This window comes from Leptidea sinapis, chromosome Z (genome assembly GCF_905404315.1).
Source record: "Leptidea sinapis chromosome Z, ilLepSina1.1, whole genome shotgun sequence".
In the NCBI taxonomy this organism is placed as follows: Eukaryota; Metazoa; Arthropoda; class Insecta; order Lepidoptera; family Pieridae; genus Leptidea; species Leptidea sinapis.
In genome coordinates this window covers 19,729,854-19,751,978 of record NC_066312.1, presented here as the reverse complement: position 1 = coordinate 19,751,978, position 22,125 = coordinate 19,729,854, and the positions used below count along the sequence as shown (strand labels likewise).

Here is a 22,125-nt window from a genome sequence, read left to right as displayed (position 1 = left end):
CAAGTTTTGCGTTTAAGTCTCCCATGACAACATTGAAATGGGTCTTTGGGGTGTGGATGGTTGTTGATATGTCCTCATACATAGCATCCACCTACTCGTCTGTGTGTGTCGAAGCGTAATCCTGATTGACCTTGAACGAATAACGTTCAGTAATTCTGAGTATTAGGTACGCTATCCTAGTCGACACATTCCTCGACTCAGTAACGTTGTTGACGAGAGACTTGTGGACGAGGAAGACGATACTACCCTGGAACTATGATGACCCTATCGGAAGTAGAGCAGAAGTAGGGAATTTAAGATTATCGAGTCCTCACCCTGTCATTGCACTTCAGATAACCCTACGATATCCCATCATAGTCTGTCCAAAGATTTCCCCAGCTTGCCCATTTTCTCGTCTTTTCGCAGTATCATGACATTATATGTGGCCAGGGCCAGTGGTTTTCGTTTATGGTATGATACCCGCGGATTCTTAGCACCTGCTACCTATGCGAAACATAGTGGCACTAGGCCCCTACTGCACGCCGGCATTCTGTCCGTGTCATCCGGGTGAGTCGTGCTGACTTCGGAAAACAGCAGCGTGACTCTCCCTCGGAGGCGTAAGTCGTCCCTTACGCCTCCCATGGGCCTGGGACTGTCTTATTCTTTTCACGTCCTCGGGAATCACAGGGAGCATAATATGTTCGTTATTGCAAAAAAGTTCTCTTAAGGTTGTTTACCAGCTTTTTGTGAATTTTTCACAACATTGTATTCATTTAATATGTGCATGTTTAAATCAAATCAAAATAGAAAAGGAATAGTTAGCTAATAAATAACAGAAAGTATGAGCTCTTATTTAAAAAATACAAACTCGTATTTAATTACGTTCGCCATTGAACTTGTAAATGTAGAATTTTGTGCAGAGAAATTCAATGTCACTCTATATAAAAGTACTCGGAATTCGAGCGCAGGAAATACATTCAACATTAATTAGTCTATATGGAAGTGGAGTTACGACAAAGATGAAATGCTGTTTCATTTTATAACATTTTCACTTTGAAGCGAAATGTAAATAAACACGTGGAAAGTTCTGACCTTGAACTTGTGTGACCTACTACACTAATGTGTACGAGAATTTAAATTTTAATTCTGCTCGAGTGTAGTTTTCTAGTAAGACATTTAAATCTTAAGCTAAAGTTGTGATAAATAATAACTACCATCTAAGTTCAATTGACATACTCTTTTCGTAGAAACACAAGAAAATTTTCAAGACGTGACGTCACCTCTCCCCACTAGCAGCCGACAGACCGCTATATAAGCGGTAGCAGAACAGTTGATGCCCTGACACGAAGGTGTCCTCTCCTCCCCTCGCCTGCTCACGGCTGGGGTATCACAGGGCTCAGTGCTCTCACCACTTCTATACATATCGTATACCAACGATATTCCCATCCCTAGAAATGGAGTCCAACTCTCTCTTTTCGCTGACGATACCGCTCTCTACGTCCAGTCCCAACAGATATCTTCAGTCCTCTCCAGGCTCCAACGCTCAGTTAATGAGCTAGGTGACTGGTTTAGGAAATGGCGTATTGAGGTCAACCCGGATAAAAGCTCCGCAGTCCGTTTTGATTTTAAGCGCAGACGCTTCTGCCGGGATCGACCCATTCATCTATTAGGCTCCCCTATCCCCTTCAGGTCCACAACCAAGTACTTGGGTGTGACCCTCGACTCCCAACTCACCTTCAGGCCTCACGTCAAGAAGGTGACCGGAACCGCCCGCTTCTATCTGTACCGCCTAAACAGTATGTTAGGTAGGCACAGTAAAATGTCTTTTAGGAACAAGCGAACACTCTTCAAGGTTTGCATTCGACCGGTTATGACTTACGCCGCTCCAGTTTTCGCTCATGCGAAACCCAATATTATAGACAAACTACAAACAGTTCAATCCATTTTCTGCCGTAAGGCTGTCAATGCCCACTGGTGTGTTAGAAACGCAGACCTTCACCGGGACTTAGAGCTCCCCACCATCCAACAACACCTTAAGTGCTTGTCTGAAACTTTCTTTAAGTCCTCAGACAATCACCCAAATCCCCTGATTAAGGAGGCAGCGGATTATACCGCCTCCCCTCCTTCACGTTATCAAGTCAGGAGGCCCAGACACGCCCTCTCCGATCCCCCTAACAAACTCTCGTCTGACCTGGAACGCCTCTTGGCATCCGGGGACAATTAGATTCACCTCTATTTTGTGATCATCCTTCTGATGTGACTAGTCCCAATTAGATAGCACCCTCTGTGCAATATCCCAGCGGAAACTCCATAGGGAGTGCCGCTTGCGCCTCTCTCTCCCCATGAGAAGGTCGCCTTCGATGTAGGCTTAGAGGGCACCTGCCCAAAGCCAACTGCAGGTGGTGTTTAGTGGGTAGGCACCTAGGTTTTCACGTGAGTCCCACATAACCAACGCAGACTTAGGCTGCGTTGGTATGCATGAGCATTCACCACCTCCCTCCCGTCGTTATCCCGGAGGGTAGCCCATTCCCTTGCTTGGGCGCAAAAAAAAAAAAAAAAGTTGATGCCCATTACTTCGTTTGTCGTCGGTCCGTGAACTCACCGAAACCCAGTCCGTTTTCGTATTGATTGTTTGTAGTGAGTAATTATTTAAATTGTGTTGACAGTGACAGGTGGACAGGGTAAAGACGTCTATAAAAGGTGGCGTCTCCCTAGCGTCGACACATTTTCGCTGCAACCGTTGACTAGTTAGGATATTACTCTGCCCGATTTCTATTCGAATATATCGTCATTGTGTTGTTTGAAATCTATTCTTAGAAGCTTAAAAATCCTTTTTGATCTTATTTCCTAATTTCAGAAGTGGGATACTTCTTTCGCCCACTTTTATTGTTACATCTTTTTGTGTTTTACAGTAATTCAGTTAGTGAATATTGGTGGTTCTGTCGTTGTTAAGTGGTGTTCTTTTTTTACGTAGGTGGACATATTTTTGCTTTGTTTGCGTTTTATTAGATCATTGTTGCTTTTGTTATGTCGAACCGTGAGCGTCATCATAGTGTGAATACTATAATAGTTGTTACAGTCGTAGTCCTGGTTGTGGTGGTCGAAGCAGTGGACGTCATAAGCAGTGGCCTGACGAAAGTTTGTATTTGCGGCTCGAAATTCGGTTAATGTTTGCTCGTCTTAAAGCATAAGACTTTCCTAGGGCTTCGCCTAGGTCAGGGCGTTCGGATGTTTTTGATATGAGGGTATGAGAAGAAAATTTAATTCTTTATTGGTCGTTATTGCGACATTAGCAAGTATCACCATCACGTAAGTACAATGCTACATCATCACCGGATCAGGTCGAGTCAGGCGATGTGTGCCGTTCGCCACTATCGGTCTATATGCGGAAATTGGTGTCCTCTAGTAGGCATGGGGTATCGTAGTTGAGAGATCGGTGTCACCTGTACCCGATTGTCGACAGCGTTCACGTTCTCGGCTTGGATCGCCGCCGCGTTGTTCGGAGCCCGCTGCTAACAGGGCATCGGGAGTCTCAGGATCAGGATCGGGAGTCCGTTCAATTAATAAGGCTAATGGGTCAAACCAATGTTTTTTTGCGTCTCTAATTTTAACATTTACATAATTTGAAAAGACTCGAATTTACAGGATACATTCAATCTAGAACGAATTTAAATGAAAATTTTATTTGAAAGCGTTGAAATGTTTGAAACTGTGTGCGTTTAGGATTTTATGTCATACGTTTTAATCAATTTTTGAAGTTGAAACTTCTTTAGCATCATTGTGATTTCAATCCGGATGCAACGGAAAAAACGACAGGTAAGAGACACAAATACAAAAATGTGTAGGATGAAGCTAGCAAAGAATGAGACAGAAATATGCATACTATTGAAGTGAAAACTTCTTTATCATCGTTGTGATTGAAAGTCGATGAAACGAAAAAGCGACAGTAAAAAGAGTAGTCACATCAATTCATAATATTTATTTAACATGGGAGGTATTGAGATAGGAAGCATAATACAATGTTTTGGTACCAGGCGATCATAGTTAAAGAAGAGATTGTCTTAAGTATGGCGCGAGTATACCTTAATATATTCTGACTCCAAGCGCGCTACGTATTGCTACATAGACACCAGGAGAACATATTATTATATATATTAGTGGTGGTAGGATTGTTTTTCATAGCGGTTGAAATCATGTGTCATCCTAGCAACACGTACCAGGAATTCATATGCAGTTTAGAGGTTCATGCACCATGCAGGTCTCACTTCTGACATGTGTACTTTGAAGGCACGCAATTTTTTTTTCATGCTCAATGGTGTGTCACGGGCTTGTGGTGCTACGAAGTGGCAATTGCATTTGCTGCATAGCCTGGCGTATTGCATAACGTCTAAAAAAAAGTATGGAGCATCGTGAGGCGCATTTTCCATGGCGGCATCAGCTCTCGACGATGCAGTGTGGTTTTAGTTCGTGGTGCTGCTGGGTGGCATCTGTACATACTTATTTAAGTAGTATGCTGATGGACACGCATACTGTGGTATGTCCCGATGGTTTCTCACTGCAACGTGTATGGTAAGAAAATTTACGATTGAGGAGCATAGTGCTCGTATGAAATTTAATAACTTAATGGGCGTGAATTTGATGTAGTAGAAACGACAACATTCCTAGGCATTACATTAGATTTTAAACTACAATGAGGTGCTCATATAAAAAAACTTAAGTAATCAACTTAGCTCTTCAGTATTTGCGATAAAAAAATAGGCTGCTGACAGATATTGAAACAGCTAGACTTGTATATTTCAGCTACTTCATAGTGTTATGTCTTACGGAATCATATTGTGGGGTAGGGCTGCAGATATTGACAATATATTTGTGCTGCAGAAAAGGGCAATTCGAGCAGTCTATAAAATGCGTTCAAGGGATTCATTGAGAGAAAGGTTAGGTGAAATTAATATTATGACAGTACATGCCAGTACATAAACGAGAACCTCCGAGAGTACGAGAACAAGAAATTTGTTCTTAGAAGCTTACTAACCCTTTTTGATCTTATATCCTAATAATATTGTAATTAAAAGGCGGTGTTCATGTTGCTAATCAGTTAATATTAACCTTAGGGCACCTTCTCTGCGGGAGAGAGAGGCGCAAGCGGCACTCCTTATGGAGTATCCGCAGATATATAGGTAATAGCATTAACGCATATTCTAAGGAATATAATGACCTAGCTGTCAAATACGTTAGTTAAAGCAAAACAAACAACCTACATGTTTATTTATTGTGCGAAATTATTTAACCGTTACAGAGCGATGAACAGGCTGAAAAGGAAGGATTTATTCAAGGAAGTCAGTCGAGATCACAGAGTACATGTTAGGAAATCGAGCCCTATCACGATCGTTTCGCAATGCTTCGCAACTCGCAAGTCTCTGACAATGCCATCTCTACTTATGGATTCGCAACTTTCTTCCAATTTCGCGTCGGCGCGATTGCCTCTACCTTAGAGTATTGACACTATAGACGTAGTCTCCGTGTGCCCCTTTTAGATAGCAATACGTGTTGGTTGAAGACGAGATCGAAGTTTTGGCTGAGGAGGAAGACCGTCGGAGTCCCAGAGATTTTCCAGAGAGGGGGAAGGGGCTACGTTATAAGCCTCACACATTTTGTGTGTTGTATTTTTGTGATTTTATAGTTTTCAAACATATTTAGAGTGAGATACGGATTCCCATCAACTTAGAGTTAACGCAATGGTTGGGTGTTGTATGTCCGGTTGCCAAAGCCGGTTATTTTATTCAATTTTATTAACATTACATATAACAGGTATTTATTATTAGTATTAATAATTTTACACGGTATTTTTGCATGGAATAAGGAAATTAGAACTACATTTGTACGTTTTCCTGTGATTGATAATAAAACAAGAAACATGATGTAAGGATGTTGGACAAAGTGTAGTAAAATAATAAACAAAATAATCTATTTTAGGTTTCTATTAGATCCAATACTAACAAAAACAATGGATAATAGCTATTGCTCCTATTGGACAAACAGATTTATGGGAACCAAATACCTCCTATTTTTGTTTATTTTTAGTTTGACAAGATGACAACTCTATCAAATGTCAATCTGAGTTCGAAACATTAAAGTAATAATAAGTGATCACAGATCGTTTACAATTTTACAGTTTACATTATTGAAGTTATACTTCTTAAGGTGCGATGGAGAAAAATGATGAGAGTGTATTTTTACGATGCGCGCATACACCGACACCTGAATTCTACATCGTGAAGTTAGTTCTAGGTGGCATGAAAATCGATAACTATGTTCGTGTTGTATATTCTAGTATTTTTATATTTACGTTTATTGTTATTACGTTATTTGAACACGTATTTCGTAACAGTTCAATTAAACAGTGTGAATAAATAAATATTATCTTGGTGTTTTTATTAAATCAATTTCATATACGACGGTGATAGTATTTACTAATAATTTATTAGTATATCTATATATATTGAATATTAGTGATAAAACTGATTTGAATAAACTGTTTTGAGTGCATTTATAGATTTGAGGTTAATTGTTGGTATATATAATTTATTTACATCGTTAATTAAAATTATTACATTATTATCTAAAAAATATTTTATTTTTCGTTTTGTTTAAATTTGATTTTTTTCCATACGCCAAAGAAGTATAGCTTCTAACGCGTGTACACAAGTACACACACTCTTTTTTATTCATTATTGTTTGTTTTTGAGTGAAACAAAAAAAATATATATTAAAATAGTAACCAATTTAAAGTAACCAGCAATATATAAGTAAAAAGGACTAAAGTACGGTACCTACTCATAATTTTATACTTTTTAATGAATATTATAATATACATTATTTTGAAATAATAAAAGAATTTTCGCAACAATTACTTGAGTATAACGTAGTTACGGTAGGTGACTCAATTATTTGGATGGCTGCCATACTGCCCATAGTAACTTTCCACACGGACGAAGTCGCGGGTAAAAGCTGTTAAATAAATAATTATCAGTATATGCTTTTCAGTATTGTGAGTATGTGTATCTGTTGAGTATGTGACATTGTGTCGTACGATTTAATTTCGTTAGGGGTAATTTTAGTTAAAATAATAATAATTATTATGACAGCACCTAAGACTACTTCTGTCAAAACTATTGCTATCTAAAAGGGGCACGCGGAGACTACTTCTATAATATTATTATTACTCTAAGGCATTATGCAATAATCACAGAGTACCTATAAAGTACATTTTGCACCAATATTGAATTGATGAAAATTGCAGTGGCTGTTTATAAATTATTAGTAAAATAATAATTAATATGGTATCTTGTATGATTATAAATTTAATTTGAATTAATCTTAGAGTTTTAAGTGTAGTTGGTATTGGACGTCATGCTTATCTTATGTTGTGACTGCTGCAAGGATACTAATATAATAAAACTAAATGTTTTGTTATCAAGATTAACTCGACTTTGAACTTAGTAATATTATGTTAATCTAGTACACTTTACGTGGAGTCTAGGTGCACGAGTGGATAAGGATTTAATGTTAATTATTACATTTTTAAGTAATTTATAATAATGTCACGGTATGGAAAGTTTGGACCGCTCATTGGGGCAATAGATGAAGGCACTTCAAGTGCCCGATTTATTATTTTTAAAGTAAATTCTTGTGAAGTTATCGCTTCTCATCAGAAGGAATTGGCGCAAAATTTTCCACAAGAAGGATGGGTTGAACAAGATCCTTGTGAAATTCTAAGTGTTGTTAAAACTTGTATAAACAAAGCCGTGGAACAATTGATATCCTTAGGAGGCTTCCCAAAAGTATGTATTTGTATTATTCTAATGATTTATAATGCCACCAAGCTTAGTTAAATATATCAGCTGATTTATATGAATGCATATAGGCAATGTTGATCAATTTAATCAATTATAGTACAGATTCCATAAAAGAGTTTTTTATTTTTAGGATATAATTGCAGTTGGTGTGACAAATCAAAGAGAAACAACTATAGTATGGGACAAAATATCTGGTCAACCACTTTACAATGCCATTGTGTGGTTGGATATGCGAACTTCTTCAACTATTGATAAACTCTTAGATTTGGTGCCCAACAAGACAAGAAACAAAAATTATTTAAAGGTAAACCTCTCAAGTGCTAGTGCTAGTATTACATGGCAGCTTCTTCTATTAGGAAAATTCTTGATATTGACTTTATTTATTGATACTGTGATAACTAATTAAAATAACTTAATATTTACTATAAAATATTTAACTGAATATAAAAGTTTTTAAGTAAAGTTTGAGGTATATTCCTCAAGAAAAAAAACATTGTTATCTACATTTTATCATACTCAGAAATGTAGGTATAAGTCACCGCACATAAGTCTAGTGCTGACCGTTATTGCATAGGGCGAGCTTGTGTAGTCCATTGGCTCGCCAGTCATTCCGTCCCCCGGCTATACCATGTGATATGGCACCCCGGGCACTTCTAGTGTACAGTCACATTCTGAATTGTATTGTTATTTGCAGTTATTTTTTTTGTTGTTGATTGTTAAGTTTGAGTAGGTCTGTGAAATACACACACACACACACAAATCTGGCACATAATTAACTTTGTACATAAGTACTTAACACTTTAACATTAAATATTTTTCAAAGTATAATATTTGCATTCACAACAGTACCTATCCTCCACATTTCACTCTGTGCTATATTAACTACTAGCTGACCCTACTGACATTGTTCTGTACATAATAATAAACAAAATATTGTTTTTTATGAATTTGTCAATAATATTTCTAAATTTTTTAAAATTGTTTCACAGCAGAACTGTCATACCGTGCGTCAATAAATTCTCTCACAGAAAATATGTCCATACAAAACAAATATTGGAAATAAAAATAATTATGGATCTCTAATCGAAATCAAAACTATCCTATCTCTTAAGTTGTACTAAACTGCACTCCATGAAGTAATCCCCATTAAAATCCATTCATTCATTTAGGAGCCCATAGCGGACAAACATGTCACATTATTTATATATATTAAGATTTGTCATTACATTAAAATAATGTCATTAATATTATTTTACTATTAATAAAGTGTGTGTGACAGTACCCATGCACATCTATCCCCTCTTCATTTTGTTCATTACTAGACTTATGTGCCTTACTTATATTAAAAGTTTTGTGATAAAGAATATTTATTCTTTATATGATTTACAGTAGAGGTTTCTAAGAATGTTCAAAAGAAAACACCAGACTGAATGAATTGCACACATTAGTTGATTATGCCAAGGCTTATAGTTATTCAATCCATATCAGGTTTGTTGCTTCATTCCAAATGCACATTATTAGACAGGCATATATATATAAAATTAAACATAAATTAAGAGAAAAATTACTGATTGCTACTTATTTAGAACACATCTGCTCATAGCTTATAGGAACTCATTGAGGCCAGTGATAGATAGCTAGAAAAAAAAATAATTTAGGAATTTCTGTATAATTTTATACTTAAATGATATATAATTAGTTATAGTATAAAAATTTATGTAATATGTCAGGGAATAAGACTTTTTGCATATGGTATTATAAACATTATAAAACATCTCTTTGGCTGTACTATTTGTTTTGAAGTTAAAAAGGTGATTAATTAATAGAATGTTGTTTCTAGCTTTCTTTATTTGTTTTTCTTTCTTGACCTAGCAGTAGTACAAAGTTGGTTAAAGAGTTTCCAATCCATGAATATTGGTGGTAAAAATGCACCTTGCTATATATTATAAAATAGACAGAACTTGCAAATGTGGAGTATGATCCCTATGTCAGTAGTTACAACTTAGCTCAAGAACTGAACGTTCTGACCACAAAAAAGTATAAGCTCATTTGAAAAATGCTTGATAGGTAGGTCACAACAAAGTTTGATTCTTTCCGGTTCATTCAGGTTTTTATTTAAAATTCTGTGAACACAGATTAAATGGTTATTTAAATTAAAAGAAAAGTATAAACTTTGTATCCCATAGCATGAAGGAGGAAGTAAAAAATATTGTAGTTGATAGAGAGGTAATGCACCGTTTTCAAGAAAACAATGAAAAAAAATCTACCTAAAACGGGTAAATCACATAAATAAAACGGTACATGAGCATTTGCATGGCGGCAGGAGGCTAAAAACTTGCTTAATAACTGTCAATTGTAAATGAAAAACAGTTACATGTAACGTAAAAAATAGTCTGGGACAGACTAGACGGCTTCATTAATAATAATTTTTAGACTAAAGTGGCTAGAAATCCAGAGTTGTAAAGAAAATAAAAAAAACAATAATTATTTTTATTTTATTTCCATTAATTATAATAATAATAAGTTTTTATTAAAGGCAAAATTATCCGGTATACATATTATGAAATAAAGTAAAATAAAGATAAAAACTAAACTATACACAAAGCTTATTAACTATCTGGAAAGGTTAATAAAGCTCCTCCCAGGCGTCTTGGTCCAGTCATTTATTTACTATTTTTGTTTTGATGCACAGATTGCCAATATGAAAAAATATTGCTAGGCATCCGATCACAAACCGTTTGGAGAATGCGGTCCTAAGATTTGCGGAGTCTTATCCCAGAAGGAAGCAACTCTTTTTCTCATCACAGCATAGAAATCAGGCACCCTCGATTCAGTAAACATACCAGAGGCACTACAGTACCTAGGCAATCCCATCAATATGCGAAAAGCATCATTGTACTGCATACATGCGTATGGTCGTGTATGATTGCTGCATTTGCCAAATCTTCGGGCCAACATATTGCAACGAATCGAGAGTGCCCTCCTCTCTGTCTCTCTCAATATCACAGTCATCATTCAGGTTCTCTGTAAGAACATGTACCAGGTATTTAAGCTCTGTTACAACTCAAACCGCTGAGCCATCCAACAACACCTCAGGTACCCTCTCCAGACTGTCTTATTAATGTTATATTTCAGTCCATGAGCATTCACATAGTGCTCACAGACTGAAAGCAACTTCCTAAGTCCCTTGATAGACGGGCTGAGAACCACCATGTCATCGGCGTAACTGAGACTGTTAATTAGATAATAGATTAATGTTTATTCCGTTTCTATCGTATGGTCTGTGTTTTATTTACGTGTTTTAGCCTTTTAGAGGTTAGAACTTTTTTTCGATATTCTATTAAAAACTGTGCATTACCTTGTAATAAGAATAGTACCACTATGATTGTGGACCAAAGATCTACCTACTATAATTTATATAAATTAGCTAGGTTAGGTAATGTTAGACCATTTGAAACAACGCACGAGCCGAGCGTAGCGTGCCGCGGCAGCGGCCGAATAGTGCCAGTAACGAATTGTAGGCGCTCCCATTTCTTTTATTGCATAAAAATGTCATAATTTGAGGTTAGATTATAATGCATTTTTCTCTGGAATGGTGCATTACCTTGTAATAAGAGTGGTAGCATTATAATCGTGGACTAAAGCTCTATTAATTACAATATTATAATCTCATCACTAAGTTTTAACCACTTTTTCACTAAATAATAATACTTAAGATATTTCTCCTCCTTGTGTCATAGCAAATAAATTGTGAGAAATTAACTCAGATTACCATAGATCTTGTTATCTGCTCATAATACCTTGAATGGTGTATAGTATCACAAGGGAATATTCATTCTGAGAAACCCCTGTTATAAGATAGCTAGAACATAACATATCTGATGATGAGTCAGATGTAAATGAATTGAGCATTTACATAGTTTAAAAATGGTGTCTGGAATCTGCGTTCTGCTAACATTTTCTTTTAGGAACTTAACATGACATACCATTGGGAACAAACATTTCTATATTGTAAAGCAAGTCTGTCTAGAAGAAGACAAAATGGTCATGTTCTTTCGACAAATGCTTTAAAATTTAAAGCCCCTCTGATACTGACTCTGAACTTTGGGAAGGAGCTGGGCTAGATAAACTAACTAACCAACCCTGAACAAATAACCAAATAAAAGATATTTATTCCGAAAACTGGAGCCCCCATATCATACTAAACTCCCTTCACTGATTGCAAGATAAACTCAACTATCAAAACACCTAACTAATTGTATTGCTTGAACTCATAAATGCTTATCAGTATATTATTTGTATGACACTGTACAATAACTATTTTATAATAATGTGCTTTACTTTAGCCATTATGTGGCCTGCCAATGTCCCCATACTTCAGTGCAGTTAAATTAAGATGGCTTGCTGATAATGTGGATGCTGTCAAACAAGCCATGAAGAATGGGTCATGTTGCTTTGGAACAGTTGATACATGGTTAATATGGAATTTAACAGGTACTGGCTCTTTGTTTTTAACACACTCATTTCTAGCTCTATGTAATCTATCATATGTAACAGGTGTATGACATTTTTTACACACTTGCATTATTTTAAAGACCGACAACCCCTATAGCCCAGTGGTTAGTGACCCTGCCTACTAAGCTAGAGGTCCCGAGTTTGAATACCGTTATGTTGTATAAGTATTTATGTATGTTTAAGTAGCTGTATTGTATTAAAAATATTGTTGTCTTGTACCCATAGCACAAGCTATGCCTATTTTGGGGCAAGATAATATGTGTAAAAGTGTGTCAATATGTATATTTATTTATTTATATTTAAAGCACAGATGCTTTGAATGCAAAGCATACAATAAGCAGTTAACAGTTAAAATTATCTGTTATCCACAATTTACTTAGTATGATTGATAATATATATTTACTTTATGTTCCTCTTTATGGTTAGGGTGACACTGAGGAAATTCCACACAATATATTATGTAGTTTCATAATTAGCAACTCTCTTTGTCTGATGATCTGACCTAGTCCAAGTCTTTTGACAATTTGAGCATCTTGGTTTTCCGTCACATGGGATAATGAACCACTTGTTCAAGCATCTCCAACAGAGGTAGCACTTGGAAACAATAAGCATTGAATTTTTTTTGGTTTCTCACTTATTATCATTAAATTATTACGGCCTGACCGTGATAATTATGAAGTTATATGAATTTCAAGCAGCCTTGCAAATAAACGTGGGAATTTTTTTTCCCAATAAACAAAAATGACAATTTGTAAACATTATGCATTATACTTGGTTTATTCTCAGGTATAACTTATAACCAAGTTTATTTGTAAGGCTTTCTTTTAATATCCAATAATCTTATAATTCCTTGGACTAAATTTTGGGTATGCCTGTTGTTTGTAAAGCATTAGTAGGTGTTGGTGCTGCATGAAAATTAGTTTTTAAATACTGTGCTGCATGAAAGTTAGTGTTTAAATATTTTGCTTAAAGTACTTACTTGATTTTAGTACCACATTAACTATTCAGTAGTTCTTTTCATACAAATACAAAGTTAATTTTAATATGGTTCATCTCCTTAGAACAAATTAAAATAGAATTATTAAAAAATTTTTAGGATTTGCAATCATGGTCGTCAAAAACTACCACCCATCCAAAATAGTCTGCCTCCGACCTGATAAAAAACTCAGCGGGCCTTTTTAAACCTTGTTACAATATATAGAATATCGTACAATAAAATTTATAATTTAAAAACCTCAGGGAATTCTCTCGATTCCCAGACAGTGTTACCATTAAGAAAATCATTTATGTTATAAGTAGTAACCTTTACCACACAAACGTTTTTTTATAATTCTTTTGAATTTCGTAACACATGTATTATGTACGTCGGGGTGATCCCCGTATATGCTTTCAAAACATGATTGTTTTGAAAGCATATACATCCCCCAATAAAATACTTTCTAAGTTGACTTAAGGCGACGCTAAATGCCGGCGACCTTGAGCGATATGAGTTTGTTGCGTCAAAAATTTAACATTTTAACAGGCGCAAAAAGTTAAATTGCTTACAATCCTCATTATTGATTACTAATCTTAATTATTGTACTAACACATTAAAGTAAAAGCTATAAGAACAACTTTTATGAGAGCAGTATACTAAAGAAATGCATCATGCCGAGAAAAAACTTGTTTAACTGCAAACAAAACTGGTAATTCATAATAGCTATGGAGTGTGAAGTTTAATTAACAGCAAGCATTAGCAACCTATAAGTAAGACTTATGGGTATGTGTAACAGAATAAAGTAGTGTTTATAGCTCCAAATGCTATATTTTCACCACAAATCTTGTCTAAAAATACCTTGTATGCGTGTTTTCTGCTTACTCTTCGCCATAACCGAGTAGTAGGCAGTACAAGTTTATGTTTGTTCCGCATGTTAACATTATGAATGTGGCAGTTTCTAGTAAATTGGTTAATGCGCTTATTACCAAGAATATATTGAAATGCAGCAGTTGGAATGTTTAGTTATTTTAATTTTTCTCTTAATGATCCTGATCTGAACAACAACATAGGTTGAATTCTTCAATAATATTGTTAAGTGTCAGGACTACAGGGTTCGCAAAACACTAGAATACAGCAGTTATTAATAGGTGACTTGTAATGGGTATCTATAACACGTTACACACTTTTACTTATTGACCACCAATCACAACTTACGGCCGTTTTCAATAACCTATCTATCCTTAGTTTAACTTAAGGATACATTGCTGTCACCGTTTAACGACAAGATCTTATCTATCCATAGTTATGTCCAATATAGTTATAGTCCAATGCTATCTGTCAATTGGTTATTGAAATGGAAGTAAGCGTAAAAGGATAGATTTGTCTACGTCTAGTAAGTTAAACTAAGGATAGATAGGTTATTAAAAACGGCCGTTAGTATGTGTATCGCTTGGTATAGCTATCGCCAGTATCGCCCTGATTGTTCACTGTATCTCTCAGTTACTGATTCATGACGTCATCAACCAAGTGCCAATATATTCATACCTTGGAACGATTATACTCTCGAACAGTGTTACAATAAACAACTGACAAGTTATACTTACAATGTAAGTAGCTGATGACCGGGTCACTTTTCTTTACCAAAACAAAAAATGCATATAATGATTTCACAAAATTGCAGATTGGAAAACTTTTGCTCAAAAATTTTTCTCAGACAATTATACATATTGAAATAAAGTTTGAAATAAAATAATATAACGGGTCAAGAATCGAAATAAATCCTATCTTTCAAGTTGGCTTAAGAACTGCACAGTGTGCAAATTTGATTAAAATCGGTTCAGTAGTTTCGGAGTTCATCACGGGAAACAACGTGACACGAAATTTTTATATATTTAGATAAATAAGTTGTTTACAAATCATCTAGATATGTCAAGTTCGAGATTATTTTATGCCAGCCGGTAGGTAGGTAGGTACCTATCGAATTCCATGACTCGCAAAAATTCAACGTTCAACGTGACCTTCTTAAAATTTAAAATTTACCTACAGGTGGTGTAAATGGAGGCAAACACATAACAGATGTTACGAATGCATCAAGAACAATGCTAATGAATATAGAAACTCTAAATTGGGATCCTCTTTTGTTGAAATTTTTTGAAGTACCAGTGTCTGTACTACCACAGATTAAATCTAGCTCAGAGGTAAGCAACATGTATGACGTATTTTTATGTATTGTGTTATAATTTATAAATTTTCATCTAAAAATAGGAATTTTTGGACTTAACGCTTCACATAAGAATCTTTCAATAATTCACTTTTGTAATATTATACATTTAAAACTTTTAGTGTTTCTATGACGCACTTAACTAAACATATCCGAATGAGGCTGCAACCCTTCGACGCGGTGTTTTTCTTGGACGATTCAAGGCCACATACTTTTGAATTCCGTTAACTCTTTTTCATTTATCTATTGATATTTATAGCAGATAATCAACATCCTAATAGTAGTACTATCACAAAAAAAATCTAATAGGCTATTCTTCAGTTTAGTTGTTTAAAATATGTCCTAAAATGATTGCAAAAATACGATACGCGAATTTTTGTTGTTTTAAATTTAAATGATAACGTCAAATGTGTACTGCAAATTGCAATCCTTATTTATTTTCCTAAAAATAAAGACGTTTACTGCTATACAAAGGCCTCCGCCAAAGATCGTCACGATGATCGGTCCTTCGCTGCCCTCATCCGACCTATTCCGGCGATTTTGACCAGATCGTCGGTCCATTGGCCTACTAACACTACGTATTCCGGTGCGTGGTCGTCATTCGAAGACTTTACTGCCCCTAAGATCATCTTGGGCTATCTCGGTGACTTTTGTTCTCTTACGGATCTCCTCGTTTGATCTCGCAGGGAAGCTCCGAGCATAGCCCTCTCCATTGCCCTCTGAGCGACCATGAGCTTCTTCAACAAGGCGCATAGCTAGCGGCCACGTCTGCGTACCGTTTCTCAGGCAACACACACTGGTTAAAAACCTTCGTATTCAGACACTCAGGTATTTGGGACGAGAAGATATTACGGAGCTTCCCGTATGCTGCCCACTCGAGTTGGATTCGGCGAGTGACCTAATTCCCGAAATTCAATATACCACATCTTAATAAGTTTCACTAAAAATATTATCTCAGGCAGAAATGAGTGGGTTAAAACATGCGGGGCTACGTCTGTAAAGCTAGAAAGGTCAAGTCGGGAGAATCACTCGTCTTATATCTCAAAATTTAGTGCTCATTTAGTGCTGATAACAGATATTTGGTGCTGTGATAGGGGAACTAAAAATGAGAACACTGCTAACTTTTCATTAAGCTAGCAGTGTACCATCGTGACTAGAAAGGTCTAGTCGGCAGAATGTCTCGTTTTATATCTCAAAATTTAGTGCTCATTTAGTGCTGATAACAGATATTTGGTGCTGTGATAAGGGGACTAAAAATGAGAACACTGCTAACTTTTCATTAAGCTAGCAGTGTACCATCGTGACTAGAAAGGTCAAGTCGGCAGAATGTCTCGTTTTATATCTCAAAATTTAGTGCTCATTTAGTGCTAATTTAGTGCTGATAACAGATATTTGGTGCTGTGATAGGGGGGCTAAAAATGAGAACACTGCTAACTTTTCATTAAGCTAGCAGTGTACCATTCGTGACTAGAAAGGTCAAGTCGGCAGAATCACTCGTTTTATATCTCAGAATTTAGTGCTCATTTAGTGCTAATTTAGTGCTGATAACAGATATTTGGTGCTGTGATAGGGGGGCTAAAAATGAGAACACTGCTAACTTTTCATTAAGCTAGCAGTGTACCATTCGTGACTAGAAAGGTCAAGTCGGCAGAATCACTCGTTTTATATCTCAGAATTTAGTGCTCATTTAGTGCTGTGATAGGGGGACTAAAAATGAGAACACTGCAAACTCTTCATTAAGCTACCAGTGTACCATTCGTGACCGCGTTATGATACAGTTGGAGCGAGAGGCACATCAGCTAATAATTTAGTGCTCAATTAGTGCTGCCTGTACAAGCAAACAGATTTTTCAAAAAAAAAAAAATCAGTTTTTAAGTATAGATAACTGCTGACATAACGATACGAGCAATCATAGAGCTGAAAGATGACTTTAAAATCGGTATTGGTAAAATTGAAAGGAGTTACTAATTAGTGCTCAATTAATGCTACTGGTAAAACCCAGAAAAAATTTTAGATAAATCATTTTTCAACTGCCCGTTAAAAAATCGAAGGTTTTCAATAATCGAAAAGTTGTGGGTATTATTCTCTATTGCAAATATTGAGTTTTCATCAGATCTCAACGTTATAAGGTAACACAAAACTACCCTGACTCCCCTCGCGATGTGTGTGTGTTTTAAAAAAAAAGAGGAGTTGCACTCGGGGACTGCCGCGGTAAAGCTATTGCATAGCATTTTTTATCAACTTATGCAATTATAATTATTTATTTATTTTATTTATGCAGTATTTTTTTCCTTTGTTTTTTTCAAACAGATTTTTCAAAAAAAAAAATTCAGTTTTTAAGTATAGATAACTGCTGACATAACGATACGAGCAATCATAGAGCTGAAAGATGACTTTAAAATCGGTATTGGTAAAATTGAAAGGAGTTACTAATTAGTGCTCAATTAATGCTACTGGTAAACCCAGAAAAAATTTAAGAAAAATCATTTTTCAACTGCCCGTTAAAAAATCGAAGGTTTTCAATAATCGAAAAGTTGTGGGTATTATTCTCTATTGCAAATATTGAGTTTTCATCAGATCTCAACGTTATAAGGTAACACAAAACTACCCTGACTCCCCTCGCGGTGTAGCCGCTGTGTGTGTGTGTGTGTGTGTTAAAAAAAAGAGGAGTTGCACTCGGGGACTGCCGCGGTAAAGCTATTGCATAGCATTTTTTATCAACTTATGCAATTATAATTATTTATTTATTTTATTTATGCAGTATTTTTTTCCTTTTTTTTTTTATTTGATATTAATTCAAGTTACAATTTTTGAGCGTGGTGACCGATAAAAAACAATTTTTTTTCTTTTATTAAATAAATAAGAAGTTAATATTGTTCAAAATATTTTTATTATCTTACAATACATATAGGTTATTCAAGAATATTTATCATTTAAACTATAGGTTTATGATAACTGAAATAAGAAACATTAGTTTCAGACTTGATATCTAAATATCTGGAAAATACCATGTCAATTGTGGTCCCATATTTTGTTGTGGATTCATTTCAAATTCAATATTTTCGAAAGAAAAGTTGTCAATCGCTCTGATTTTTATTCAGCGAAGTTGATGTTGAAATCGCCAGCCAACATTAGTGGAAATTTATAACCATTTGCACCAAGTATTTTCGGCCCTTCTTCTTTTTTTTTTTTGGATACACTACGTGATCCAAAAAAGTGTAAAGAAACTGGTAAATTTATTTATCGTAGTTATATATTTTAACACAAGATGGCACTCGTTTCCCATTGAATGAACCACAACTGTCGACAACAAAATATGGGACCACCATTGTCACGGTATTTTCCAGATATTTAGATATCAAGTCTGAAACTAATGTTTCTTATTTCAATTATCATAAACCTATAGTTTAAATGATAAATATTCTTGAATAACCTACATGTATTGTAAGATAATAAAAATATTTTGAACAATATTAACTTCTCATTTATTTAATAAAAGAAAAAAATTTGTTTTCTTATCGGTCACCACGCTCAAAAAGTGTAACTTGAATTAATATCAAACAAAAAAAAACAAAGGAAAAAAATACTGCATAAATAAAATAAATAAATAATTATAATTGCATAAGTTGATAAAAAATGCTATGCAATAGCTTTACCGCGGCAGTCCCCGAGTGCAACTCCTCTTTTTTTTTAAAACACACACACACATCGCGAGGGGAGTCAGGGTAGTTTTCTGTTACCTTATAACGTTGAGATCTGATGAAAACTCAATAATTGCAATAGAGAATAATACCCATATCTTTTCGTTCATTGAAAACCTTCGATTTTCTTATCGGGCAGTTGAAAAATGATTTTTCTAAAAAATTTTCTGGGTTTACCAGTAGCATTAATTGAGCACTAATTAGTAACTCCTTTCAATTTCACCAATACCGATTTTAAAGTCATCTTTCAGCTCTATGATTGCTCGTATCGTTATGTCAGCAGTTATCTATACTTAAAAACTGAAAAATTTTTTTTTTGAAAAATCTGTTTGCTTGTACAGGCAGCACTAATTGAGCACTAAATTATTAGCTGATGTGCCTCTCGCTCCAACTGTATCATAACGCGGTCACGAATGGTACACTGGTAGCTTAATGAAGAGTTAGCAGTGTTCTCATTTTTAGTCCCCCTATCACAGCACCAAATATCTGTTATCAGCACGAAATTAGCACTAAATGAGCACTTAATTTTGAGATATAAAACGAGTGATTCTGCCTACTTGACCTTTCTAGTCACGAATGGTACACTGGTAGCTTAATGAAAAGTTAGCAGTGTTCTGATTTTTAGTCCCCCTATCACAGCACCAAATATCTGTTATCAGCACTAAATTAGCACTAAATGAGCACTTAATTTTGGTCGTTAATCGGTCCTTCGCTGCCCTCATCCGACCTATTCCGGCGATTTTGACCAGATCGTCGGTCCATTGGCCTACTAACACTACGTATTCCGGTGCGTGGTCGTCATTCGAAGACTTTACTGCCCCTAAGATCATCTTGGGCTATCTCGGTGACTTTTGTTCTCTTACGGATCTCCTCGTTTGATCTCGCAGGGAAGCTCCGAGCATAGCCCTCTCCATTGCCCTCTGAGCGACCATGAGCTTCTTCAACAAGGCGCATAGCTAGCGGCCACGTCTGCGTACCGTTTCTCAGGCAACACACACTGGTTAAAAACCTTCGTATTCAGACACTCAGGTATTTGGGACGAGAAGATATTACGGAGCTTCCCGTATGCTGCCCACTCGAGTTGGATTCGGCGAGTGACCTAATTCCCGAAATTCAATATACCACATCTTAATAAGTTTCACTAAAAATATTATCTCAGGCAGAAATGAGTGGGTTAAAACATGCGGGGCTACGTCTGTAAAGCTAGAAAGGTCAAGTCGGGAGAATCACTCGTCTTATATCTCAAAATTTAGTGCTCATTTAGTGCTGATAACAGATATTTGGTGCTGTGATAGGGGAACTAAAAATGAGAACACTGCTAACTTTTCATTAAGCTAGCAGTGTACCATCGTGACTAGAAAGGTCTAGTCGGCAGAATGTCTCGTTTTATATCTCAAAATTTAGTGCTCATTTAGTGCTGATAACAGATATTTGGTGCTGTGATAAGGGGACTAAAAATGAGAACACTGCTAACTTTTCATTAAGCTAGCAGTGTACCATCGTGACTAGAAAGGTCAAGTCGGCAGAATGTCTCGTTTTATATCTCAAAATTTAGTGCTCATTTAGTGCTAATTTAGTGCTGATAACAGATATTTGGTGCTGTGATAGGGGGGCTAAAAATGAGAACACTGCTAACTTTTCATTAAGCTAGCAGTGTACCATTCGTGACTAGAAAGGTCAAGTCGGCAGAATCACTCGTTTTATATCTCAGAATTTAGTGCTCATTTAGTGCTAATTTAGTGCTGATAACAGATATTTGGTGCTGTGATAGGGGGGCTAAAAATGAGAACACTGCTAACTTTTCATTAAGCTAGCAGTGTACCATTCGTGACTAGAAAGGTCAAGTCGGCAGAATCACTCGTTTTATATCTCAGAATTTAGTGCTCATTTAATGCTGTGATAGGGGGACTAAAAATGAGAACACTGCAAACTCTTCATTAAGCTACCAGTGTACCATTCGTGACCGCGTTATGATACAGTTGGAGCGAGAGGCACATCAGCTAATAATTTAGTGCTCAATTAGTGCTGCCTGTACAAGCAAACAGATTTTTCAAAAAAAAAAAATTCAGTTTTTAAGTATAGATAACTGCTGACATAACGATACGAGCAATCATAGAGCTGAAAGATGACTTTAAAATCGGTATTGGTAAAATTGAAAGGAGTTACTAATTAGTGCTCAATTAATGCTACTGGTAAACCCAGAAAAAATTTTAGAAAAATCATTTTTCAACTGCCCGTTAAAAAATCGAAGGTTTTCAATAATCGAAAAGTTGTGGGTATTATTCTCTATTGCAAATATTGAGTTTTCATCAGATCTCAACGTTATAAGGTAACACAAAACTACCCTGACTCCCCTCGCGATGTGTGTGTGTGTTTTAAAAAAAAAGAGGAGTTGCACTCGGGGACTGCCGCGGTAAAGCTATTGCATAGCATTTTTTATCAACTTATGCAATTATAATTATTTTTTTATTTTATTTATGCAGTATTTTTTTCCTTTGTTTTTTTCAAACAGATTTTTCAAAAAAAAAAATTCAGTTTTTAAGTATAGATAACTGCTGACATAACGATACGAGCAATCATAGAGCTGAAAGATGACTTTAAAATCGGTATTGGTAAAATTGAAAGGAGTTACTAATTAGTGCTCAATTAATGCTACTGGTAAACCCAGAAAAAATTTAAGAAAAATCATTTTTCAACTGCCCGTTAAAAAATCGAAGGTTTTCAATAATCGAAAAGTTGTGGGTATTATTCTCTATTGCAAATATTGAGTTTTCATCAGATCTCAACGTTATAAGGTAACACAAAACTACCCTGACTCCCCTCGCGGTGTAGCCGCTGTGTGTGTGTGTGTGTGTGTGTGTGTGTGTGTGTGTGTGT

The 22,125-nt window shown here is 35.7% G+C and overlaps 1 protein-coding gene across 1 annotated transcript in view; it reads left to right on the top strand.

The window, feature by feature from the left end:
- The first annotated feature begins 7,278 nt into the window (after window positions 1-7,278).
- LOC126979124 (glycerol kinase-like) overlaps window positions 7,279-22,125 on the top strand; it is a 30,189-nt gene continuing 15,342 nt past the window's right edge. The window contains exons 1-4 of the mRNA XM_050828336.1: window positions 7,279-7,820; window positions 7,966-8,139; window positions 12,182-12,329; window positions 15,373-15,524. Of these exons, the coding sequence (XP_050684293.1) occupies window positions 7,578-7,820; window positions 7,966-8,139; window positions 12,182-12,329; window positions 15,373-15,524 (717 nt within the window). The 5' untranslated portion in view covers window positions 7,279-7,577. The remainder of the gene's footprint in view (window positions 7,821-7,965; window positions 8,140-12,181; window positions 12,330-15,372; window positions 15,525-22,125) is intronic.